This window comes from Typopeltis vanoorti, chromosome 6 (genome assembly GCF_054136105.1).
Source record: "Typopeltis vanoorti isolate ZY-2024b chromosome 6, IOZ_Tvanoo_1.0, whole genome shotgun sequence".
NCBI classification, from domain to species: Eukaryota; Metazoa; Arthropoda; class Arachnida; order Uropygi; family Thelyphonidae; genus Typopeltis; species Typopeltis vanoorti.
In genome coordinates, this window is record NC_143554.1 from 76,637,527 (window position 1) to 76,665,502 (window position 27,976).

Here is a 27,976-nt window from a genome sequence, read left to right on the forward strand (position 1 = left end):
GGACCGTATGGCTATGGGGAGACAAACAAAAGAGGTTTTGAATTGATCAATTTTGCCTCACAAAATGAATTCACCATTACTAACACTCTATTTCTGCATAAACCTTCCAGAAGATGGACATGGACTTCCCCTGATGGTAAAACACACAACCAAATCAACTTTATCCTTGTAAGCACAAAATTTAAAAACTCCATCAACCTCACAAGAACCAGATCATTTCCTGGAATTTTCATATTCATAACTGTGAATATGAAAATGAGGAAAATATTATCTACAAAATCAACTCGCAAAAGATATAATATAGAAAAATTAAAAGATCCCCAAATAAATACACTATTTCTCGTGGAAAGGCTTAGACGTTGATTATGCATTTTTTACTAAATAATTTATGGAAATTACAACGTCAACTAGGATATATATATTAAAATAAATTTTAATATACACCCAAACCTCTTTTTACGTGATAGGTACGTTCCTAAAAATTACGCGTAAAAAGAACTACTGACTCCATAGAAAAAGTGAAGATTGGTTCCAAACCTGCAATATAAGCAAAATAATGAAAAAAAAAACATTAAATTCGTTAGGATCATAAGATTTTTATTTACATTTCATGGAGAACACACATACATATCTTCTGGTTCCCATCTGCCATACGGCCGCAGGAGGGTAGCTAAATGCTACCATTCTAGGGAGAGATGATTATGAGCAAGGTGGTTTCCCGTTGCCTTCCTTGCCGTAAGTATTTATGACTGTAACCTGTGTGTTCATGGGGCCGGCTTGCCTGCTTGCGAGATGAAAAACCCCAGATAAACTGGCGGGAAAAAACCCTGCTGCCCACGCCCAAGACCGGCTAACTTGGCTATGGCTGAGGAAGATCCTTAAGCTCCTCACGTCGTGGACGGGAATCGAACCTAGGACACTCCTTCCCCAGGCATATGGTTGCGAAGCGCAAAGCCACTAGGCTAACCGCGCGGACTGCATACATACATACATACAATGAATTTTAATAACTTTAAAAAAACATATTCATTTCAATTGTTTACTAAGGATTCTATAAAAAAATTATGTTATTTGCTATCAGTTTCTGACAATAAACGCGAAAGCTTTCGTTTTCGTGAGATTGTAATATCACTAGAACTACTAGATATGGTATTATCGTTATCGACTTCCTCCTCAACTTGTGGAATTCTTCTTGTCATGTCTTGAACAAAAGTACCACTGGTTGTTTCAGTAGTTTTAGGCATGAACTCAGTTATTAATCGCTGTGTTGATGCTTTAGATAAGTTGCGATATAATTCTCTGTGTGAAATTAACAACTTAGGCTCACGTGAAAACTTCCCAGCACGTTCTTCATTTGGATCATGTCAGGCAAAATAATTGCCTAAATTACTGGCCAGTTTAAGACCTCCTTTAATAATATCAGCAGTACAAGTAGGATTATCTTGATCATTATCATTAACTTTGCTTTCAGGAGCCTCAGAAACAATCTCCACTATTTCGTCTTTGCTAAGAGGTTTATCAATTAACAATTCTTCGATATCTGCCGAAGTAAGATCATCGAATTCTTCTCCGCCAATTTCACATGCCAAACTTATTATATTGGGGAATTCTGCAGTATGATTGAAGGGAACAGGAGCATTCTCTTTTAACACATGCAGGCCAAATAGCTTTCCAGCATGCATTCATAGTTTCTGTTCTCAATTCAGATAACGATAATCGAACCTGATCAATACAATCCATAATTGAAAATATTTTCCACACATCCGTAACTGACAGTGTTTCATTATCATTTAGCTTGTTCAAAACGTACTGAAATGTTCGTCTGACATAATATGTTTTAAAAGTCGCAATTATACCCTGATCTAGAGGTTGTAGCAATGATGTGGTATTGGGTGGCAGAAAAAAAAATTGCACATTTGGGTGTTCTATGGTAGGATGATCAAGAATCAAAAGCACTTTAAATTCGAGATCCTTGTCATTCAAATAGCATCTAACCTCTGGCACAAAATGTTTGTGGAACCACTCAGTGAAAATATCAATGGTCACCCAAGCTTTTTTGTTGGCCATCCAATGAACTGGCCAATGAATCTACGCCTTTCATTGGCCGTGGGCTTAATGATCGATTTATGAGCAGTAGTTTTAACATCCGATCTCTTAAAACGTTCAAACAAAATTGGAGTGTTATGCGATCCTTTGCTGCTTTGAACCCACCAACAGTTTTTTGCATTTTTGATACGTAAGTTCTGTTGGGCATTTTTTTTCCAGAAAAGGCCAGTTCATATTCCAAACTTGTTCACGAGTGTAGTAACCTCCATCTTCAATTATTTTAGCAAGTTTTTGTGGAAATGCTTTAGCAGCTGTTTAATTTTGCAGAAGCCGTTTCACCTTTAATTTTTATATTATGAAGAGCATGTCTTTTAACAAACCAGCCAACCATTGCTTGCATAAAATTCATATTTTTTCCTCGATTAAGATGAAGTATCTGGCTGCAGTTTTTTAATCTGTTCATAAAATCTAAATGCTGATTGCTTGATGGAATTTCCGTCAACTGGCATTCTTTTTTTGTACATTATCTTCTATCTACATCACTAAAGCTTTTTTGGCCTTTTCTAGAACAACATCTCTTGTATACACAAGATATGATGATAATTTCGCACTCAATTTTGTACCAGAACATACTGCTTTTCTAATAGCCTCTTAATTTTCTTTATAGATCTGAAAGTTGATTTACGGACTCCAAAATGCTTACTTTTTTTTAGGTTATTGGCAACATCATGTGAGAGCTGGATTAAAATCTTCGGTTAATAAAATGAAAGTTTGAAATTTACATATAGCTTACCATTTATTATTTCTTGACAAAATTATTAATTTTATAACGCGATTTTTATTTTGATAAAAATCAAAATAAAAATCGTATTTTGTATTTGTATTTTTTCACTTAAAAAATACAAATACAAAAAATGTGGTAACTGTGTTGTCCTACTCAAACAACAAATTCAAACTGCTAAGAACTGCTTTTTTATGCACAGTCAGTTATGTAATTCGGGGAATTCCCAATAAATGAAATTCATAAGAATTCAGAATTTTCTTAATTGAAACGAGAATGCAATTCTACAAAATTCTCAGAATTTTCTTGAATTACGGATTTTTTCCTAACTTAGACTTTAGGTTGGTCATGTAAAAGCGAATAAAAATCGCATAAAAAAAATTCTTTTTGATATCCCAATTCGCGTAAAAAAAGAGGTTTAGGTGTACTTCAATATTTCGGCAACGTCACATTGCCATTTTCAAGAAACTTAAGAACAAGACACATGCACAACAAGCAGTAAGTGAGGAAGAAGCAGGAAGCTATTATTTCTCCTAAAGTCCTGATGGTGCCCCCTAGTGGGCAATTGGGTTGAAGGTCTTCTGATGTGGATTAGCTCTAAGGATTCTTTGAGTGGGACATTTGTGAATAAGGAGGAGGCATCAAAACTGACCAATATGTCAGTTTGCTTGAGTGTAAGGTTTTCTATGCTGGCTTTGAAGTGGGCTGAGTTTTTTTATGAGTGAAGGTGTGTTGCCAGTATAGTGTGAGAGAGCTTTGGCCAAATGTTTAGCTAGTTTGTATGTGGGGGAATCAATGCCATCCACTATGGGACGTAATGGCACATTTTCCTTATGTATTTTTGGGAGTCCATAAATACGGGGAAGGGGGGGTATGGAGTTAAATGGTTTTAATTTGTTAGTGATTTCCACAGGCCAAGAAATGACCTTCTTAAGGAGCTTGTGAAGTTTTCTAATTTGCGAGTTGGTGGGATTGTACTCGATAGGGAGATAAGTAGCCCGATCTAACAATTGAGCTTTCAGCTTACGTGTGTAATCCTTTTGGTTAAGCAATACTGTGGCGTTCCCTTTATCAGCTTTGTTGATTATTATTTTCTTGTTTTTCTTTAATTCTAGTAGAGATTTAATTTCCTTACTGGGCATGTTGGCTTTTGGTGGTTTAGCTTTGGTCAGAACACAAGCCACATCCAGTCTAATATCGTTGGCTATGTGGTTTGGAAGGTGTCGTATCCCGCGTTCAATTCGTATCATAATATCTTCAGCAGGTATTTTTCTGGGTGCAATGGCGAAGTTGTGGCCACGTGTGAGGGCGTTGAATGATTCAGGTTTCACACTAAACGACGAAAGGTTGACTACCGTTTTGGTAGGAAGTCGTGGGTTCGAGATCGAGTTCTTTTTTAAAGTTTCAAATTTTTTGATGTGTCAATCTTGTACTTTTTAAAATTCTTTCTCTGCTGCAGTGCACGAGATGTCGTATAAAACAGACCAAATTTCATGGCTTAAGGTGCTTGAAAGGTCATCTTTGAGTGCCTGGATAGTTAAGTTGGCATCATTCAGGAAACGTCGAGTCGTGGAGATTTGTTCTCTAAGCAAGGCTTGGCTGCCATGGTTATAAATACGAAGAGCCTTTTGTGAAGAGAAATGGTGCTTGAATTTGGCACTGTTAGGAATTACCTGGTTATCCCGGCAGCGTTTTAGGAAGGCGAGACAATTCAGTTGTCTTGATAGCTTTAACTTCATTTTACCCTAATGGCTTGCTTTATGTGCGATATCATCTCCGTGGATTATCGTAATTCTCGTGGAAAGGCTTAGACATTGGTTATGCATTTTTTACTAAATAATTTAAGGAAATTACAACATCAACTAGGATATACATTAAAATAAATTTTAATATACTTCAATATTTCGGCAACGTCACGTCGCCATTTTCAAGAAACTTAAGAACAAGACACGTGCATGCAGGCACGACAAAGAGTAAGTGAGGAAGAAGCAGGAAGCTATTATTTCTCCTAAAGTCCTGATGGTGCCCCCTAGCGGGCAATGTTGGTATTCTTGGGCGATTGGGCTGAAGGTCTTCTGATGTATGTTTCCCAAATTTGAGGCAGTCTCATACAGTCAAATTTGTTGAGGTTTGGATTGTTTCTTAGGGCTGAAGCTGGTCTTGCTGACCATGCGCTGGATACCTGCCATAGAATACAGCGGAAGAAAGCCGAGATTATACACCATAGTAAATACAAATACGAAAGGCTTTTCATGGAATTAGCTTCAGCCCTAAGAAACAATCCCAACCTCAACAAATTTGGCTGCTTGAGACTGCCTCAAATTTGGGAAACATACATCAGAAGACCTTCAGCCCAATCGCCCAAGACTACCAACATTGCCCGCTAGGAGGCACCATCAGGACTTTAGGAGAAATAACAGCTTCCTGCTTTTTTCTCACTTACTGTTTGTTGTGCCTGCGTGCACGTGTCTTGTTCTTAAGTTTCTTGAAAATGGCAACGTGACGTTGCCGAAATATTGAAGTATATTAAAATTTATTTTAATGTACATCCTAGTTGACGTTGTAATTTCCTTAAATTATTTAGTAAAAAATACACTATATAAATACAAATTAAAACAAGTTTTTAACACAAGCTTCAAGAAATATAATAATATCGAATCTAAAACCAAATATTTCTCGCAAAAGATAACTGAGACAGCTGAAGAAAGTCTTGGATACAAAAGGAAAGTTAATAAACCATGGATAACCAAAAATATTTTGGAGCTATGCGACGAAAGAAGATATCTGAAATCTCATATTAATAGTGGTAATAATAGAGAACAGTATAAAAATATAATAATTATTATATTATTATATTTATTATTATTATTATATATTATGAGGGATACTAGATGAATGCAAAAATATAGAAGAGGACTTAAATAAAAATAATCCTAAAAGTGCTTTTCAAATTATCAATAAGCTAAGCAAACCTTTTACTGCAATTAATTGGAGCATAGAAGATGAAGATGGAACTCCTATGACGGATAACCAGAAAATAGTTGATAGATGGAAATGTTATGCAACCAAGCTTTTTCAGAAGAACCCTCAACTGACTGATGATATTTTGGAATTTTGCCAGGAGGTTCAGAGGAAGGAGATTACCCAATATTAAAAGAAGAAGTCATTGCAGCAGTTAGCTCCTCAAAAATAGGAAAATCACTGGGAATTGATAGTGCTACAATGGAACTGATAAGCGAAGGAGATGACACCATCATAGACACCTTGCTAAATTTATTCTAGGATGTATGGAACACAGAGACTTGGCCTTCTGATTGATGGACTTCTGTCCTTGTACCTATTCCTAAAAAAAGGAAACAGCAATAAATGTAGCAACTATAGAACAATAAGCCTTATTAGTCATCCAAGCAAAATCCTGTTAAAAATACTATTGTCAAGAACTGAAAAGAAAATAGAAAGCAGACTATCAGATGAACAAGCAGGTTTCCAGAAGTACAATCAACCATATTTTTACAATACACATACTAGGTGAAAAATACATAGAACATAACAAAATAATCTGTCACAACTTTTTAGACCTTCAAAAAAGCTTTTGACTAAATATGGCACAAGGCATTATGGAAAATTTTAGAACATTATGGTATTGACAACAAAATCATTAGGATTATTAAATCTCTTTATTCCTCATCTGATATGAGAATTGAAATTAAAAATTACAGCAGTGAACCATTCCGGGCAGAATGGGAGGGGGGGGGGTAAGACAGGGATGCATCTTGTCCCCTTTTCTTTTTAATTGTTTTCTGGAATATGTCATAAACGAAGCTCTTCATGAATATGACACTGGAATAGTAGTTGGCAGACTAAGAATAAATAACTTATGTTTTGCAGATGATATCGATCTTCTGGCAGAAAGTGAAGAAGAATTACAAGAGATAACTAGTCATGTTTTCGGAACATTAAAAAAATATGGATTATATATAAACCTACAAAAAACAAAAACAAGATAACCTCAAAATCGGACATTGAATTCTTAAAGATACAAATTGGCAATAAACAAATCAAGAATGTAAACAAGTTCACTTATCTAGGAAGCACGTTGAGTCAAGATGGCCGCTCAAAAACCGACATTAAATACCGAATTGCTAAGGCAACCGTGGCCCTACAGAAGTTAAAACCATTGTGGACAGATAACAGAATAGCAATCACAAACCAGACTATGACTAATTGAAACCTTGGTGAATTCTATCCTCTTGTATAGTTGTGAGGCCTGCACTTTATTGAGGGAAGACGAGAGGAGACTCTTGTCTTTTGAAATGAAAACTTACAGAAGACTTGTGAGAATTCCCTATACTGCTCACGAAACCAATGAAAACGTCCGAAAACTGATTGGTTCAATAGATGAAAGAAAAAGGGAAAATATTCTGACAGTCATCAGGAGAAGATAGATGAAATGGTTCGGACATGTGAAGAGGGTAATGGCATTCTAAAGCAAGCACTAGAAGGAATCGTTCCAGGATCAGGGGTCGACCCCGATTAAAATGGACTGATAACATCAAAAAATGGACAAATTCCTCCCTTTCTCAACTGACATCAAGAACAAGAGACCGAGATGATTGGAGGAGAGTAACAAAGAATATCACCTACCAGCCATGAGTGACCCAACGGTCCATTTAAACTACGGGAGAGAAGAAGTCATTGACAGCCTTGGTGACATCCTTGTTTGAAGAAAGTTTTTTCCCACTGATCCAAATTTTTAAGTTTGGGAACAAGAAGAAGTCACACGGGGCCAAGTCTGATGAATATGTAGGATGTGGAACCAATTCAAACCTTAATTCATAAAATTTTGCCGTTCTGATGGCCGATGTGTGGGACGGTGCATTGTCTTGATGAAAGAGCACTTTTTTGTGCGCCAATCTTGACCGTTTTTTCTTTAGTTCTTCTTTTAAACGGTCCAACAATGATGCATAATAGACTCCTGTTATTGTCTTATCCTTTCTCAAATAGTCTATCATGATAATTCCTTGGGAATCCCAAAAAACAGTTGCCATCATCTTCCCAGCTGACAAAGCGGTCTTAATTTTTTTGGTGCTCTTTTACCAGGTATTATCCACTGTTTTGACTGCTGCTTGGACTCAGGTGTGTAGTGGTGGATCCATGTTTCGTTGACAGTCACGAATCTATGCGAAAAATTCTGTGAATTGCGATTAAATATGTTTAATCGCAATTCACAGAACAGCATTGAAATGTCTTTTCGCATGCATTTTTCATCGACAGTCAACAATTGTGGCACTCATCGTGCACACAGCTTTTACATGATGAATTTCATGCAGGATATTATACACCCATTCAGTTGAGATGCCTACTATCTCAACAATCTCGTACACTTTCACTCAGTGGTCTTCCATAACGATACCATGGATTTTGTCAATTATTTCCTTCGTAGTGACCTTGGTCAGGCATCCGGAGCACGCTTCATCTTTGATGGCCTTACGACCATGTTTAAACTCATTTATCCCAAAATAAATACTCTTTAATGCTGGTGCAGAGTTCCCATGAACTGCATCTAACTCAGCTTTCATCTGTGCAGACGTCTACTTCTTCAAATAAAAGTGTTTTATCACTGCACAAAACTCGTTTTTCTCCATTTGTATGAAAAATGCAAATACAGTCATTTTATATGTTTGACAAACAAGAACTATATGTTGCATGCACGTGACTAAAATTTTACCACGAAAAAGATAATATGTGTCAACAACACTGGTATGAATGAACAAATTGTGTCACTGTCTATTGGAAATTTACCAAACTTTTCAAACAACTCTCGTACTATTCAACCAGGTGATTTCTCATTCTTTAGGGTTTTTAGTACAGTTTCAAATTCCTGCACTGTAAAATTGTTGCACATATAGGAAGTTGTTTTTGAATTATTTAACAGTTTTCAAAAGTAGTTCTTTTACATTGAGAGTTCTTCATTTTTGTCTTTGGATATCATGCCTTTTATCTTTTATTCTTGGTCTTTCGGATTTTCTTTCTTTGATCATAAGAAGTTAGCTACTTGATACATTTCTCTGGTTGTATGCATATTTTGATTTAATTCTAATTTCTGACAGTCTGGATATGGTTTTCCTTGTCATTCTGAAATGTATAACAACTAAATCTAAATGAACTGTTCAGTAGTGAATGTGTTACCATTTTCCTCTGAGAAGAAGTTCCTGATAACTAAAGTTTTTGCTGCTACTTCATGGATGGACTGTGCAACATAAATGATGATCAGGGATGGTTTTTTCATACACTGGGCCTTTCATTAGTTTGCTTTCCAGTGCTTCTTCATACTGGGTTTATATGGTAAGAGTCAGGTCATTCCAATGATATTCATTTGCTATTCTTTTTTAGATTTAAAAAATAGCAAATGAATAGCAAATGATTTTATAGTTGATTTCTTATTTTATTCTTATTTATTGTCACTGCTGAAAATATTTTTTCAGTTGCTTTTTTCCCCCTGAGATTTAGAATCAAATTTAAATTGCCACTTGTCCATGTTTAAAAGGAAAATCTAAATAATATTTTTAATGAAGAACTGCACGTCTTTGTTAATTAAATTAATAAAAACACTAGACTTCAAACCTACTATATTGAACAGACACTTACTTCAAATCAAACTGCGACTGCAAGCAATGAATTGAAATTTGTAAAACATTGATTATATCTCATTGTTGAAGTTTAAAATTTTTTAAACATCTGACTGTTTAAATATCCCAACAATTCCATTGTTGTGTGCTGAGTTTTAAATGTGGAGCAAAATTTTTACATAATGGGGTCCAAATTATGCTGTGCATCAATAAAAGGTGGTTGCTCATATTAAAATATTTAATTTTTCCACTTGTTTTCATTGTTGTAATGATCTTATAACACGTGAGAAGTGTTTGAATGGCGAAGAATATATTTTTATTGGCTAATGCCAGTCGGATTGCATGAGCATGGGATCAGGGGGCAGGAAGAGAAGGCTAGTGAACAATGAGTGGGGGAGGGAAAAAAGAGAAATCATGCTTGTGTCATTGAATGTAACATATGGGGAGGTGAGAGAAGAGAAAAATATTAAACTCATATGTCTAACTCTCATGTTGTTGTTATTCGGAAGGAAGAAAGTACTAGATCTGTTGGTGAACGTTCTAGAACACTAAAAAGTACTAGCTCCAGTACGAAAGTACTAGTGATGGTCACCCTGTTCCCAGGTTCATATTCATTTAGGTTTGTGTGGAAATTTGCTCTGGAAATTGCAAGGTTATGAGTGTTGTATAGTTTAGCTAAAAGATGTTCATTTTCTTTTGTTGTACTGCAGCATATGAAAAGTCCTTTTTTTTTGTAGTTTCTGGAACATTTCCAATAGAATAATGGCCATAACTTGGAGTTTTTGCCTGAGACTACAGGCAAAAACTCCAAGAATGCTTACTGCAATCAACTCTCAGACTATCTCTGCACTGTCCCAACACACAATATCTACATCATAACTGGAGATTTTATGTTGGAACAGTGCAGAGATAGTCTGAGAGTTGATTGCAGAATGCATTCTTGGAGTTTTTGTCTGAAGTTTCTAAATGGGCACATAGATACAAGTTATAGGTGTTTTTTGGTTTGTGCTTATCTCAAACCAAAAACTATCCGATATTCTCTATATCAGATACTCTCTCATGTCAAATATTCTGGAGACAGTTGAGATGTAACTATAGATATTTTTGTTGCTTTAATATAGGTATGTAAGTTGACATACTTAGAAAAATTAAAGATGAAAACTTAAACTTATGTGAAATAAATTTATTAAGTGTAAAATTTTCATCTATGTATCATAGGCATCCTCATTACATTGATAATGGAACGCAATATAAAATTACAATTAAAGAATCATTTCACAAAGTGCCACTATAGCATTAACAGGACAACAAATGGTCAGAAAACTTTCCAATTATTTAAAAAATATTTTTTAAAAATTACAATTTCTTTTTTGTTGAGAACAATATTAAGAATATTGTTAATATTAATTCAGAAATCCCTTTAAAGGAAAATACTGTTTAAGTAAATTAATAGTAAATTAAGATTTTTCTCCTGATATCATCAAACTGTTTGACTTTGTGATCCACACATTGGTTATTTCAATGTACAAGGCAAATTATACCAACAAATTGAAGGAACAGCCATGGGTAGTTCTATCTCTCCTACCCTTGCAAATTACTATGTGGAGCATTCTGAAGATTGTATCCTTAAAGATGTTTCTCCAAACCTACAGTATGGTACAGATATGTAGATAATATATATTTGCAATATGGAAAGGTTCATCATAAGATTTAAAATATTCATTTCAAAAATAAATGATTCATCCAACAATTCAGTTTATTTAAAAAAAAAATCAATCAACTAGCTTTTTTTTCAATATTTTAATTCTTTGTAAACCAGATAGTAGTAGTTTACAATTTTCGGGAAAGAAACTTGTACTGATCATTATATCCATGCTAATTCTCATCATCATCCTAAGCAAAAGATTGGAACCATTAAAATCTTGCTACGTTGTGTGCTCATAATATTTGTTTCATTGAAGACCTTTTATAACAAGAATTAAATTCATCAAATCTGTTTTTATGAAAAATGGCTTTAATGAATATTTTCTTTTATCAAGAAAGCCTCTGACAGCTTTAAACAACCAGTCTCTAGATCTTGTGCAGATATCACTATTATATCCATGCTAATTCTCATCATCATCCTAAGCAAAAGATTGGAACCATTAAAACCTTGCTACGTTGTGTGCTCATATTTGTTTCATTGAAGACCTTTTATAACAAGAATTAAAGTCATCAAATCTGTTTTTATGAAAAATGGCTTTAATGAATATTTTCTTTTATCAAGAAAGCCTCTGACAGCTTTAAACAACCAGTCTCTAGATCTTGTGCAGATATCACTCGGATTCCACTCTCTTATATTAAAGGGATTTCTGAACATATAGCTAAGGTTCTGAAACTTCTTAATATTGCAGTACCCTTTCATTCCATAAAGGAAGATTTCTACTTTCCTTTCTTCATCTAAAGATAAAGAAATTTATCTTTCTCCACTCAACCTTCCAGGTGTCTACCAGATCTCATGCTCCTGTAGTTTGTCTTACTTTGGAATAGTTTTGCAAATCTGCAACCATCTGACATGAATCTTACATCCAGTACCAAAAACCAGAACAGTCTGGCCTAGCATAACATGCTATCATGACTAAATATAGAGTTATTTTTTGGAAGAAAACTAAGCTTTTACATAGGAACAGATTCCTTATAGAGCACTTATATAAAGAGTTGTGAGACTTTTCTATGCTGACTGAACTTAAACAGATCTGATAGCCTTTGGTTATCCACTTTATGGGAAATATTACTTCACTTTTAAGCAAATACCTGATTATTATATTATTGTATTTTTTTTTTAAATAATTGAGAATTTTACTGATTGTTAGTTGTCCTATTAATGCCACAGTGGCACTTTCTGAAAATGATTCTTTAACTGTAATTTTATATTGTGTTCCATTATCAGTGTACTGAGGATGCCTATGATAGATGAAAATTTTATAGCTAATAAATTTATTTCATATAAGTTTAAATTTGCAACTTTAATTTTTCTAAGATTGGTAACTAGGATTCCAATACCTTGATTACCGGGTTTGTGTGCTGATGTATAAATGAAAGTTGATTTTTTTGAGGTTTGATGTGATTTCATTCTATTCAAAATATGTTCTCTACCTGTGCTTTTGGATGCAGACTGCATAAAGTTTGCTGACTATTCCAGTGCAAAGTTCATAAAACTTTACACTGGAATAGTCTAGTGAGTTTATCAAGAATTTGTTTTGTGAGCTTACTTCTTCCTGCTTTGGCTTGTGGGCTTCCTTGAAGGCTTTCACCATGATGTCTCTTTGAGAACAAGGAATTGAAGTTGCACTACAGAAATTTTCTTTATGCCTTTTTCCTTTCATAATCAGTAAAAATTCACATGTTAGGTGATTGTCCCCTGAGATACTTCATCAGTTAGGCTACTGGTAATATACCAAGTGTTTCCTGGGGAGTGTGTGTGTGGGGGAGGAAACAGCTGGGAGATGTGGCATGGGTCATAATCCCCCCCAATGTCTCATTTACATTTTTTTTAAGATTTGCATTTTAAGATTTTGAACAGTTTTTTTTTTTTTGAACCTACTACATATTTACAAAATTTACATAGAGATCCTAGTTATATTTCCAGGATTTCTCAACTATTTGACTCAAAGTAAAAATCTGATTCTGACAACTCCTATTTGGCCTAAATCTGGCTTGTCATCCCAGCTTTCCCTTCCAATTTTTTTAAGCCTCTCCTGAAGTATGTTTGCATTCATACCTGAAATGCTCAGTAGTGAAATTCCAATGCAATTATATTTCTCTTTTTCACTATGATATTTTACTCCAATGTTTGGAATTTGACTTTCTGAGTAGTCCTGAATTATGACAGTGTAGCCACTGTAAAACTTTTATAATCTCCATATTTGAATATTTCTGGACGTATCATCTATGATACATAGAGATGGGTGGCCTAAAGCTGTTAAAAGGGCTTTCCTGATAAAGGACTCATTAAAGCCTCTTTTCATAAAAGTAGATTTGGTAACATTCAATTCTTGTTGTAAAAAGTCTCCTAAAAGATCACTAGATCTCCCGAAGATATCACTCACATCCCACTCCCTTATATTAAAGGAATTTCTGAACATATCGCTAAAGTTTTAAGACCTCTTAAATTGCAGTATCCCTTCATCGTGTCAGGAAGATTTCTACCTTCCTCTCTTCATCTAAAGATAAGCTTTCTTCACTCAGCCTTCAGATGTCTAGCAGATCCCATGCTTTTGTGGTTTATCTTACTTTGGATAGTCTGTAGATCTGCAGACTGTCCAAAGACTGTCCAGCCATCCATAATGAAAAAATAAATCTCATATCCAGCATTTTGAAACTGAACATTCTGACCTAGCAGAACATGTCATCTAGACTAAATATAGGCTCTTTGGAAGAAAAACTAAACTTTTACATAAAAGTAGATTCCTTAAAGAGTGGTTTTACAAGGAGAGTCATGAGGGATTTCTACACTGACTGAAACAGATATGATGACATTTGATTATCCCTTTTATGGGAAATAATATCGCACTAATTTTATGCAAATTCCTGATTATTATCTTATTATATATATATATATATTCCCCTCTTTTAATTGGGAATTTATTGACGATCTGTTGTTCTACTGACAAATATATTCTTTTATTACAATTTATTTTGTGTTCCATTGTTGTCATTGTACAGAAGATGCCTTTGATACTTGGTACTTTGATACTAATAAATTTATTTCACATATGTTTAAGTTTCCATCTTTAATTTTTCAAAGTATGACAGCTTACATACCTATATTTAACCAAAAAGGTAATCTGTCCACAATCATTTTTCCTCCTACTTACTACAGGAAAAATGAAATAATGAAAAAAACTCCTTGGGATTCTCTTTGGATTGTACTGCTAGTCACAATACTAGCAGTACAATCTCAGTAAAATTTCTTTCCTAGCCTGAGACTTATATTCCTTATGCACCTGTTCTCCACCTCTTTCTCTCTCTTTTTACATCTTCCATAATCTCTTTTCCATCTGCAATTCCTCTTTAATTTCTCTTGTCATCCATTTGACTCCAAATCTTCTTTAGTCAAGATATACAATCTGCCACTGCTGTCAACAATTTTCTCTTAAACAATAAATTACACTATAACCACAGTAATTAAATTTGATGAAATCAAAGTACAGATACAGATATTTCATACTGAAAATAACAGTCATCAGTGCATAGAAACAAGCAAATCAAAGAAATGGGAATACAAGGTACGTACAGCAGTCGGTGATTTACCAATTAAAAACCGTTGCCATGTGCTAGAAATTAATATTAATAAAAACTATTTTTGATGATTATATAAGATAAGAATCTCCCAAACGTTTGGGGGGGGAGAGAGAGAGAGAGAGAGACAATACACAGCCTCCAGTAATTTATCAACCAATGTTTATCGAAAACATACCTTTACTGGCAGATACATTCATCAAAAGTCTGCTCATCAAACCTCTCAAAAAATTGGTGTTATAAAGTCTTTAATTAATAGAGCACATAATGTGTACTCCTCTTCCTCAAGCTTACAACAAGAACTTCTCATTATCAAAACATTTGTGGAATTTAATGGTTATAACCCTAATCAAATCCAGCAGATAATTGACTTCTATGTTCCAAACACTTCAGGATTCTTCAACAAACTGAAGGGTTACAATCCTTTATATTTCTGGCATCTCTGAACCGATTGGTAGAATTTTGAAGAAGTATCATCTCATTCCCACATATTTTCCTAGCAACAAAATTTCTCATCTGTTGCCATCTACAAAAGACAAACTGTCACTTTTATTATTAGCTGGCGTTTACCAGATACCTTGTGAATATAATCTAACAAACTTTGGGCAGACAGGCCATTCTGTGGAAAAAATAATCAATGAATATCAATATTATATTGAATAGATGAAACCTCAAAAGTCTGGTCTGGCACAACATAGTACTGACACTATGCACAGTATCCAGTGGAATGAAGCTCGTCTTCTCCATAGAAGCAGGTTTAAATATGAACACAAAGAAAACTGTGAAGCCCTTTTACATCGGCCAAATCTGAATCAGAATGATTGTCTCTCTCTCTCTCAAAAGTTTGGGAGATTCTTATCTTATGTAACCATCAAATAGAGTTCTTAATAACATTATTTATTAACATTAATTTCTAGCACGCAGCAAAAGTTTTTAATTGGTAAACCACCGACTACTGTATGTACCTTGTATTCCCGTTTCTTTGATTTGCTTGTTTCTATGCACTGCTGATGTACTGTTATTTTCAGTACAAAATATCTACACTTTCATTTCATTAAAGTTAATTAGTGTGGTTATCGTGTAATTTATTGTTTATAGTCATGCCACAGGTACTTTTAAAGATTAATTTTCTCTTAAGTATTTCCCATGCACTAATTACCTCTCTTTCTTCAAATTCTTTCATCCATTGTACTGCTTTAAGCTGGTTTCAAAGTCTATGATAATTGCCTGCCTTATAATTCCACATAAATTCCTTCTACCTTAATACCTATTCATCCTCCAAGTCAGGACTATATGACCACTCTCACCAAATGAACACAAGTATGATATCCCAATCACAATTAGATCGTTTAATGCCATGACAAAATTCAAAACTCTTGATGTTGTGTTCCCTCCACCACATGTTGCATAAGACAATTGTCCCTCAAGAAATCCAAAAATTCAGTTCCCTTAGCAGTGCATGCTGCCCAGTTTATATTGCTATAGTTGAAGTCCCCCATTATGATCACTCTTTGCACTTTTCAAACTAATTTGCCTAAACATTTCCTGCTCGTTATCTATATTCCCTAGTCTATAGCAACATCCCACTAAATAACTTGTCTTATAAATGTCACACACCATATACTCTCAAAGCCATTAGTGTTATTTCCACTGTGATTGTTCACCCTGAGAGGGTATAATTCATCTGTTATCACGAGTAACACTCCACCACCACCACCATGTTTGCCTTCTCAATCCTGCTGAAATATGCTATACCCTTCAATTTCTGTCCCTGTTATAACATTCTCCTCAGCTAAGTTTTTGATACCAACAACCTTAGGAGAGACTAAGTTAATCAATGTCAAAAACTCATTCCCTTTATTCCTAATGCTCCTAGTATTTGTATACAGAAAAATTAGTACACTACCAGCATTCTTATAGCCATTATTACTCTAATACTCTACCTGGCTCTGCAATATAGTGTACACTCTCTCTCATTTCTCAAGTCGCTATCCCCACATAAGGCCATCCCTGCTATGTTCAACCCTTGTGATTCCAGTTTTCCTGCCCTGACATACTTACTTGCCCAGAAACAGAACAGTCTATCCAAATGATTGTGTCCTTCTGCATTCAAATGCAACCCATCCCTTGCATACAGCTCTCTTCTATCTTGAAATGTATTCCACACATTCCAGATTCCTCTTCCTACACATTCTTGCTATCATCTCATTCATTATCACTACTTTTCTCTTCCACTCCACATTATCATACTGGGGCAATATGCTTACTACCTTCATTTCCTTCTATTCTTAAAATTCTATTTAATAGTCCTATCAATACCATCATGAAACTAGGCATCTGCTTTTATTTCATTTATTATTATTATTTTTTTTTTTTTTTGTGAATACCAAATACCATCCACAAAAGGTTGTAGACCTATAATAAATTATTACTGTGGGCAACCTAAGATTTAAGTAATCTGGAAACCTTTCTCAGAGACTAAACAAAGAATTTTCAAGGCGTCAAATAAGTAGGGTGGTTATCACATACCAAACAATGACATTTTTCTATAACCCAGTTAGAGAGCTCGTATACTATTTAGTTGTAACAGGCCTAATATATAAAGGAAGACTGAGATGGGATAGTGAAGGTAATTCAAGCTATTCCAGATGCTGTGAGATGTGATGTAAGTGAAAGATGCAAACAAATTACAAGTTTATTATGATTTGAAGTAAAAAAAAAACACTGGTAAGGTGGTTAAAGATAAAAGATCACCTGCAATAAAACATCATTGACAACTTTCAAATATAAAATATTATAAGCTACATATTAATATAGATGGAACTGGACTGAAAGAAAATGATGATGGGCAAAATGATTTGGGCATATTGTTGGACACAGAGTTGATATTCTGAGGACATAATGCAAGAGTGGACAAAGCAGCTCAAGTGATAATTTGGATGTTAATATACAGGCAAGCTTTTTGTGCACAGACATAATTTCCTGTTAAGGAGGAAGTGATGGAAAGGATCCAAAAGCAAGACCTAAATGGTGATTGGACTGTGCAGTGCTCTCAACAAAGAGAAAATGAATATTTATCCCATCCTGTCAAGTGATGTCATAATAGTCAACCTCCATCCAGGAGGTTGACTATTATGGATCTCTACCTGAAATCCATGATGTGCAGCAGAAAGATAAAATGGTGAAGCTCTAATCTCTTCCATCTCACAGTTAGTATGTCTGTAAATATGCCTGTTCACAGGGCTGGTTTGTTTCTTTTGAGCAAAGAAAAACTCGTTTCCAGGAGGTGTGTGTGTGGGGGGGATCCTCCATCTCTGTATAAGACCTGCTAACTCATCTTTGACCGAAAAGCTCTGATAAATATTCCTCATGTCATAGACACAATTCAAACCCAGGTCTTTCTAATCAAAGGGCTCTATTGGTACCAACTGAGCTACAGAGGCTCAGAAGGTTTATGGGTCAGTTACGGTTTAGCCGAGAAACAAAAAAAAACGAGATGTGCTAGAAACATAAGTTACTAAAGGGATTTTATACAGCAGATGCTGAAGAAATTTTTCAATATATGACACGATGGAAGAGAATAAAGGATCAACCCTGGAAAATGTGTAGGATTGTAGTGAATGATTCGAAAGAGTTGTGAGAGCAGTCATGACATGTCAGTGTATGGGTTTCAGAAGAAGTATGATAGGCATTGTGTGAATAATGATCAGCATGACCCCCCCAGTGATGAGTCTTCAAATTCTGTTATGATGTCCATGTAATAATAATAATAATAATAATAATAATAAGTACTACCAGTAACATAGCAGAAGTAATTTTTCTACCTTGAAAATCATAGTGCCCTCATTTTTACAGAAAACTTGACCAAACACTCATCATCTAAAAAATAACTCTAACTTCTGGTGCATATATATATATTCTTAATATATGAATAAAAATGGATTTTAAATATTATTCATTAAACAATTTAATAATAAATGTTTAGCATTATTTTACTGCATGTTTATAACATAAACAGGTATTGAGTATATGCTTATCCAGAAGTTTCATAAACAGGCCTATATAACCTAGTGCTTCATTAATATTAATGTAATTAATAGCAACATAGTTACCTATTTAATTCTTCAGCAGAAATACATGTCTGAGGGAGTATTTTAACAAATCCAGCACACTGTTCAAAGGATTTTGGACCCAGACCCTTAACCAGAAGTAACTGTTGCCTATTTTTAAATGATCCATTTTGTTCTTTCCACTGAATAATATTCTTAGCTTTAGTAGCATTCAGACCTGAAATTTTCCTAAAAATTATACATGGAAATAATAATTATAGTGGTAATATTTATACGTGGAAAATTAAAAAAAAAAAAGAAAAAGATTTTATCCTGAGAGAAACTTTCAATTTAAAAAGTAAGACTTTTTTTAAAGCAGAATATTTAATCTCAAAATCTAATCATTAGTTATCATTGTTATCATTATATATATATATATATATATATATATATATATCTTACTATATGGACAGACAGAAAAATCAATTGAACAATGCAATGAAGAATATGTTAGAGATATTGACTACCACAGCAATGAAGCCTCAGCTTTGTCATCACACATGCTCTCTTCAGCTGACCCACAAGATGCTTCGCAAATGAGACATCAAGTTTTATGGGATAAATCAGAACTATTAAACTATTGCTATCATACAACAGAAAGAAAAATATGAGAATCTATGGAAATAGCATTAGATGCTAAACCTTTAAATATTAACCAAAGTATTAACTTGTCTGAATACATCCTAGCCTTCATTAATCAAGAACGTTCACGTGAATGAGTAAACACACAGAACATTTGAAACAATTAGAAATAATTTAAAAAAAACACTAGTCTCTTTTGTATAACTGCACAGCAGTTGTCACCTTTGTTAGTCTTAAGTTAAGGGGATAAAAATCCCTCATTATTTTCCAGCCAGATGCGAAACTTAGAGATGAACTTACATATACCCCTACTAACGAATTGCCAGAGTGGTGTACCTATATATTATTATTACTATTACTACGATAAAGTATGGGTATATGTAAGTTCAGTTTCACTTAAACCTTGGTATTCCAGGTCTACCTACTCACTGATGAGACCTCAATAGAGGTCGAAACCGGTCTGGATAGTGGCCTCTCCTCATAATGTAAAACAGTAATACAACTCCTAGGAGCTGCATTTTACATTATGAGAAAATATTAAGGATAGTGATGGAACTTGCTCCACCTTTGCAACGAGTTGCCCTAGTGTTGTACTACCCAGGTGATGACTTACACCTGGACTCGCTGATAGTTCTTCGGAATGAAACTCTTAGATTTTGACAGTTTTTGATCTCCGAGTTTCGCATCCGGCTGGAAAATAATGAGGGATTTTTATCCCCTTAACTTAATTTACGCCGCCGAAAAAAATAGCCTCTTGGCTCTTTATTTTGTTAGTCCTTATTGTTTTGTCTACTAGTTTGTTTATTTACACCTGAAGAAATCCTGTGCAATTGGGATGAAACATTGTGTTACTAAGTAAATAAATGTTATCAACTTATTCCGCTGTTCTGCTTTATAATCTTTAATCAAATATTTAATGAACTGGCAAAGTTTACATACTTATCTCTCTCTCTCTCTCTCTATATATATATATATATACACACACTACCTTTTCAGACCACCTTTGTATATATACAAAGGTGGTCTGAAAAGTTCTCGGCCTAACAATGAAAAACGAATTTTGAAATTAATAATTTCAAAATTTGTTTTTTGAGACTAATACAGTTATTCCAGTGATACTCCAGCACCATTATCCCATCCCTGTAGTGGTTCTCAGTAAGATCTACAAAATACCCCTCCACAGCTGCAATCATCTCTTGATTCGAAGAAAAATGCTGATCAGCGAGGAAGAGTTTTAGTTTTGGGAAGAGATATAAGTCAGAGGAAGCCAAATCTGGGGAATAGGGTGGATGTTCCAAGAATTCAGTGCAATTGGTGTTAATTTTCCCACTGCCAAAACACCTTTGTGGGCGGGTGCACTGTCCTGGTAAAAGACGATTTTTTTTCTTCTGCAAAACGGGTCTTTTCTCCTGAATTTTTTCGTCTAGTCTGGTTAAAAGATCGGAATAATATTCCCCAGTTATTGTTTTACCTTTTTCAAGATAATTAATGAACAAAATGCCTTCAGCATTCCAAAACACCAATGCCACGATCTTTCCTGCTGATGGAACCGACTTTGTCTTCTTTGGCGCTTAACAACCGGCTTCTGTCCACTGTTTTGACTGCTGTTTGGATTTTGTTGTGTAATGGTGAATCCAAGTCTCATCCATAGTAATAAATTGATGCGCAAAATCAGTTTTATTCTTGTTAAAATATTCCAAGCACTGTTCAGAGATTTTCATGCGAGTGCGTTTTTGATATGTTGTGAGCAAGCACGGCACCCATCTTGTATAAAGCTTTTTCATTTACAATTCTTCATGCTAAATATGTCCTAAACGCTTCTTTGAAAGGCCTATAATTTCAGTAATTTCAAGCACTTTGACTCGCTGGTCATCCAATACCATACCGTGCACTTGATCAATGATTTCTGTGTTGTTGTATTTTTTTGAATGTCCTTTATGTGAATAATCTTCAAGGCTGGTACAGCCATTTTTAAACTCAGCAGCCCATTTTTTAACACGTTTGCTGTCATTCTGAAATTCTTTGATTTTTTTTCATCTGTACTCAGCTTTGCTCAATATTTTGTTCAATATTTTGAACAAACATGCTCCTCAGGCATAGTTTGTTCCTGCACGCCAAGCGCTTTTGAGTCTTCAAGGTCACTACGAGTAATCTCATATCACTTCCACCTATATATTACATGCCCTGACGACGGTGTTTATTGTATCTAGTCTAGTTTTAGTTTCTAGTCTCTAAGAAGAACCTTCAATTTCGCCATGGCCAGTAAAAGAAAACTCACTTATATAGAAGTAGAAGCTTATGCTAATATGAGCGATGATGAATTTCATGAAATATTTGGTTCCGATTCTGAAGATGATCCTGCAGATGACTCTAGCGGTGACTCAGATGATGAAGAAACTTTTGAAGATGAAGTTAGCATCCAGCCAAATACATCAACATCTACTTATTGGGAAAATTCAGAACAAGAGCCCCCACAATTTGACTTTGTTGAAACTGCAGGTTTTAAAATTGACACTGGAAATTTCAGTATCAAAAGGTTAGTTGAACTTTTCTTTTCTGAAGATTTTCTCACAATTTTAGTAGAACAAACTAATTTATATGCTTTACAAAATATTGAGCAAAGCTGAGTACAGATGAAAAAAAGTCAAAGAATTTCAAACTGGAAAGCAACAGACATACCCGAAATGAAATTATTTCTTGGACTTTTACTTCATATGGGTCCTTGTAATTTACTGTCTATTGAGCATTATTGGAGTACAAATCAACTTTACAATTTGCCATTTTGGCGCTCTAAAATGAGCCGAAATCGATTTCAAATTTTATTGTGTCATTTGCATTTTGCAGATAATTCCCAAGCAGCTAATGATAAATTGCACAAATTAAGACCAGTCCTAGATCATTTTAATAGCGTAATGCAAAATAGCTACACACCAGACGGAAACTTAGGTATCGATGAGGCAAGTGTTGTGGCACGGTAGACTGGCGTTTCGGCAATACATAAAAAACAAAAAATATAAATATGGCGTGAAATTCTATGAACTATGCAAATCGAATGGATTGGTTATAAAAATAAAAATTTAAACAGGAAAATCTGAATCCTCTTTAGCAAAGATGGGTCATGCATATGATATTGTATTCTATTTGATGGAAGAATATTTAGACAGGGGTTATGTATTGCATATGGACAATTTTTATAATTCTGTAGCTCTGACGGAATCGCTTACCCACAGAAAAATGTACGTGTGGAAAAAAACACTGAGAAATAATAGGAAAAACAATCTACCAGATGTTATTCAGAAGAAACTAAAGTCAGCAAATGGAAGGATAAGAGGCAATGGAAGGATAAGAGGGAAGTTCTTTCCATTTCAAATATGCACAAATTTGAAATGGTTGAAGCGCAAAATCGGAATGGTAAATTTCAATTAAAACCAAATATTGTTAGGGATTATAATTTGGGTATGTCAGGCACCAATCTTTCTGATCAAATGCTTTCTTACTATTCCACCTTACGAAAGACAATTAGATGACCAAAGAAATTGGCAATACACACCAACAGAAAAAAAAGAATCGCCCAACAAAGCCATACTGTGTGTATGTGTGTGTGTGTACACGAAACACATTGTTATTGTTCTGTTTGCCAGGAAAAACCACCATTGTGTGTGGAAAATTGTTTTAAAATGTACCATTCTTAATTTGAATAAATTGTTTTTTTTATTTTATTGATTGGTTTTTATTTTTATTGATTTTATTAGTTTTAAATTGATTTACAAATTACGTATCATACTACGGATTAACTCGCGCTTGGCATTGGAGATTGGTAATCGACATACGAGTATATTCGTAGTTGGCTTCTGAGGCACATATATAATATAATATATTTTAGCTGAAATTATTTCCCTTCTACCAAGCCCCCAGACGTGCTCTCCACTTTATTCAGAATCCAAGGGTCCAAATTAAGGTAATTATACTAAGGGTTAACTCGTGTTTGGCATAGGAGGTTGGTAAATCGACATACGAGTATACTCGTAGTTGGCTTGTGAAGCTCATATACGTGTTAATTGTCAAAAACAAAGGAGAAGAGTGCCCATAAACTTTTATGAACTTCAAATGAATTACTGAAATAGAGAGCCAAAAGGCTTCACTTTGGTGATGCAAAATTATTCAAATTAAGTGGATATTGAATCCAACATTATTTCAAAGCCGAATAGAGAAACTACAACAGTTTCAGAGAAACTGCAAGAGTTTCATGCTGAATATAGAAAGGTTTGCTTATGCTTGGATCCGCCGAAACTTTTATAGTTTCTATCTATATTCGGCATGAAACTCTTGCCGTTTCTCTGAAACTCTTGTAGTTTCTCTATTCGGGTTTGAAATAATGTTGGATTCAATATCCACTAAATTTGATTAATTTTGCATCACCAAAGTGAAACCTTCTGGCTCTCTATTTCAGTAATTCTTGGTGCCTTTTGTGATGTGAAACCTCTTGGCAATTCATATAGTAAAGTATAACCTCTTCATCAATACAACCTGAGTATTTACATTTTGGGTCTGCCTATTCACTGATGAGACCTCAACAAAGGTCGAAATTGGTCTGGGTAGTGATGATCCCCCCCCCCCCATAATGTATAACATTATACATCAATTATACATCATTATCATATATAATATACAATTATACATTATATATCAATTATACATCAATTGTATAACATTATACATCACCTAGGAGATGTGTTTTACATTATGGAAAATACTAAGGATAGTGATCAGAGCTTAGCCCACCTTTACTACGAGTTGCCCCTGTCATGAAAGGCTAGGATCCACCAAAACTTTTATAGTTTCTATCTATATTAGGTATGAAACTCTTGCAGTTTCTCTGAAACTCTTGTAGTTTCTCTATTTGGCTTTGAAATAATGTTGGATTCAATATCCACTTAATTTGAATAATTCAAATGAATTTCTTTTGGCATTAAACCTCCTTTTACAAAGAATTTTATAACCGCATGATACTCAATTTTATCCATTTCAAGGGATACAGACAAAACTTTTGCTTCAGACAGCTGTATAAAACAAACTACTTGATAGAATGACTTGCTATCTATGGTCGAGGCCGAGAAATTTTCAGACAATCCTCGTATAGTCAATTCTCACTATAGCCACTTCGCTACAACCAAAGAAATACAGATGAGCTCATTACTGTGAACTTCTAGGGACCACAGAAATAATTTGTTATAGAGTTTGACATACAACAGTTCTGCCTCTGGGGATTTGATCAGGAGTTTTCAGTTGTTTGTTATAAAATAGTAGAGATGCTATAATGAAAGTCAATTGTAGTTGACTAGAGTTTATTGTTGTGATTTTTGTTTAGCATTGATGCTAATGGAGCAATGCTATTTGCAATGGTGAGAGGTGAATATATAGCAATAACATGTCTGCTTCTCATGTTGATAGTATGGAAGTTTCTTAAACTTCAGCCATGCTGTCAGATGAAATGAGTATAAATTTTAAATTTTTATTTATTTATTTTTGTGACTCCCATCCACAAAAGGTTGAAAACCTTGGGATAAGATTAGATAATCTGGAAATCCTGCTCTGGACACCAAACATGATACTTTTTTTGAGCCACTTCAGACCTGCATTAAGGACAGTGGTCTAACAACGGGTAATGAAAATCAGCTACCACCTAAAGGCATTCTACAAGCATCCATGCCACAATCCACTTGGCCAATAGAAGTTGGTCAAGTACATATTTATGAATATGTATATGAGTAATGTAATAATGAATGCATTTATTTCATTACACTCCTGTTTTGCAGATTGTAGGGGAAATGCAAAATGCAGGAGGGATTATATAATTCTCTTGTGTTGTTTTTGTCTTATTATATACAGTCATCCGTCGACTTACGTTTGGTTCCATTCCATCCAGCAGAATGTAAATTGATACATTAAATCAACAGAGTTATAGGGATTAGGGACTTAACTATAATAAATATACTGTCATTTTAATTTTTAAACCTTATAAAACTGCACTGTGTATTATTGCCACTATAACACAGAAGAATAATCACCCAAATCTTCCTTCACAATCACATCTTCATTACCTTCCCTACGTGAAGGACCAGGCTGCAGCTCTTCTGGTGTAACCCTTTGTTTTTTGATGAAAATGTCCGATGTGCTTTGCTTATTCCTCTTCTTCTTTTCATCATAAATTTGTTTATAGCAAGCAAATGAATCATGTACTTTCCTTTTCACTAATAAGTAAGGGGTCCATGTCGTCAGTCATTTTGAGAACATCGCTAACTTCAGAGAACATTGAAAAACATGACCTTGATCTTGGAGCGAAGATCACGGATGCACGGTGGGCGACCTGGAGCATTATCTAGAATTAATAAAATTTTAAATTCTACAATAGCTTTCCATTTCACTTGCATAACAGTTGATGAAGGCATCTTTAAAAAAATTTTTTGGGTCATCCATGACTTCTTATTGCTCTGATAATGAACTGGAAGAGTATGCTCCCTAATGTTTTTGAAGGCTCGTGGATTCTCACTGTGCCATATCACAAATGGTTTCAGTTTATATCCAGCCACATTAACCCCTAACAGAATTGTAATACGATCTTGAAGAGTTTTGAAACCAGGCATAGATTTTAGCTTTTTGTGGATGAATGTCCGCTCGGACATGTTTTTCTAAAACAAGGTAGTCTCGTCCATATTAAACATTTGCTGTGGCAAATAATTTTCCCCCATAATAATTTTATCCAATTTCTCCACAATCTACTTGGCAGGCTTCTCATCGGCGCATGCAGATTCACCATACATTTTCACATTATGCAGTGCAAAACTCTGCTTGAATCTCATGAATCAATCAACTGGAAGAAGCATTGAATTCGTAGTCATAATTGAGCCCTGCCTTGTTCCTTCAACATATTGAAGAGACTTCCTGCCTTAGCAGTTATGGTCATAGTGCTAAGGGGTATGCACTTTTTGTTCAGGTCCTCCATCCATGACGCAAGTAGCTTTTCCATATCACTGATAGGAACTTGTCGTTGCTTCATCACTATTGTCAATTTAATGGAAGAAGATCCTTTCACAGCCTCTATGATTTTATCCTTATTTTTCAAAATGGTCGTCACTGTAGAATGAGACAATCTGAAGTCATGCGCAATCACACTGACAGGGCTTACCAGCTTCATGTTGCTTTATAACTTGCAACTTCGTTTCAAGATCAATTGCTTGCCTCTTTTTCTGTGATTCTTCACTAGATTTTTGGATTGGGCGTGTAGGGGCCATGTTGCACAAAATATCATGAAATATTTAACAATAAACACACGAGTAACCTATTTCTCGAACACAAAATCAACAGAGGAACTGTTGAGGACATATGCCGATTGAAATTGACGTTATATGCACTATTGTCACTGTGCATGATGAATTGTTGCTAAATAGAAACCTTTTTACTTTATGTTCACTTGCATCTTGTTCAAAAGTATAGTCGAAAAATGTTATTTATTCCCTTACGGAATCATGGACATATCTTCAAATGGACGTAAGTTGAGGGATGATTATATTTTGATTTTTAATATCAATAATATATATCAAAGGTTTATAACATCTATCGATTTATATCACCCATAACACACTAATATGGTGGATGGACTGCAATTTGAGTGACAAGACACTTATTACAGTTAATACTCACTATAATTACAGTGACACAACTACAATAAACTTGTTCACTATAACAAAAACTACTGAAAGTTTTTGGCCCCCATACTTACTATGCTATTATAAAGGAAATTCATTTTAATAAACTAAGCAATCCCATGGAATTTCATATAGAAATAACACACTGCAAACATTTAAATAGTTAGATTGTAGTTCTGATGCATACCAATGAAAAAGATTACTCAAAAGTATTTGAAATATCTGAATTTCTCATTTTATACAACGACAACTTGCCTGAAAATATGTTAACCACTTGGTCTGATTAGCTGAGGGGGGTAATATATTTGCACTTTAACCAACAGGTAGCAGGATTTAAATCCCATTCTATGGATGGATTCTATGGGCATGGATGTTTATGATTGTCTTTAAGTGGGAGATGAATTCTATCTCCTCTAAAGACAATCACAAATCCAGTGTGAGATTACTCTTCTCACTCACTGGAGGTTTGAAAAAGTTCTGTGTTTGGTTAGTAGAGCAGGGTTTCTGGATTATGTAAAAAACAAACAAAAAATATATATATATAATTGATAAAAACAGAGGGAAAAAACCATAGATTCTTCATGCTAATGTACTATAGGTTTACAACATTTTTTAGGCAGAAGTCACATATATGCTGACTGGTTGGCGAGTGGTTAGAATACCTGCTCTCCGGGTTGTGGGTTTGGATTAAGCTGTGGGCATGGATGTCTGTGACTGTCTTTAGATGAAGAATTTCGTTGCTGGTGTGAGACCACCATCCTGCTTATTGGAGGCTAGAAGTAGTTTGAAAAAGTTCCATGTATGGTCTCTAGAGCAGAGTTTCCAGATTATGTAGAAGAAAAT

General features: G+C 34.7%; 1 protein-coding gene across 3 annotated transcripts in view; it reads right to left on the reverse strand.

Annotated features, from left to right (window-relative positions):
* LOC150105593 (S1 RNA-binding domain-containing protein 1) overlaps nt 1-27,976 on the reverse strand; it is a 425,600-nt gene that overhangs the window by 88,907 nt on the left and 308,717 nt on the right. For all 3 annotated transcript variants that reach the window (XM_090394265.1, XM_090394266.1, XM_090394264.1), the window contains one exon: nt 18,849-19,034. In XM_090394265.1, the coding sequence (XP_090250391.1) occupies nt 18,849-19,034 (186 nt within the window). The remainder of the gene's footprint in view (nt 1-18,848; nt 19,035-27,976) is intronic.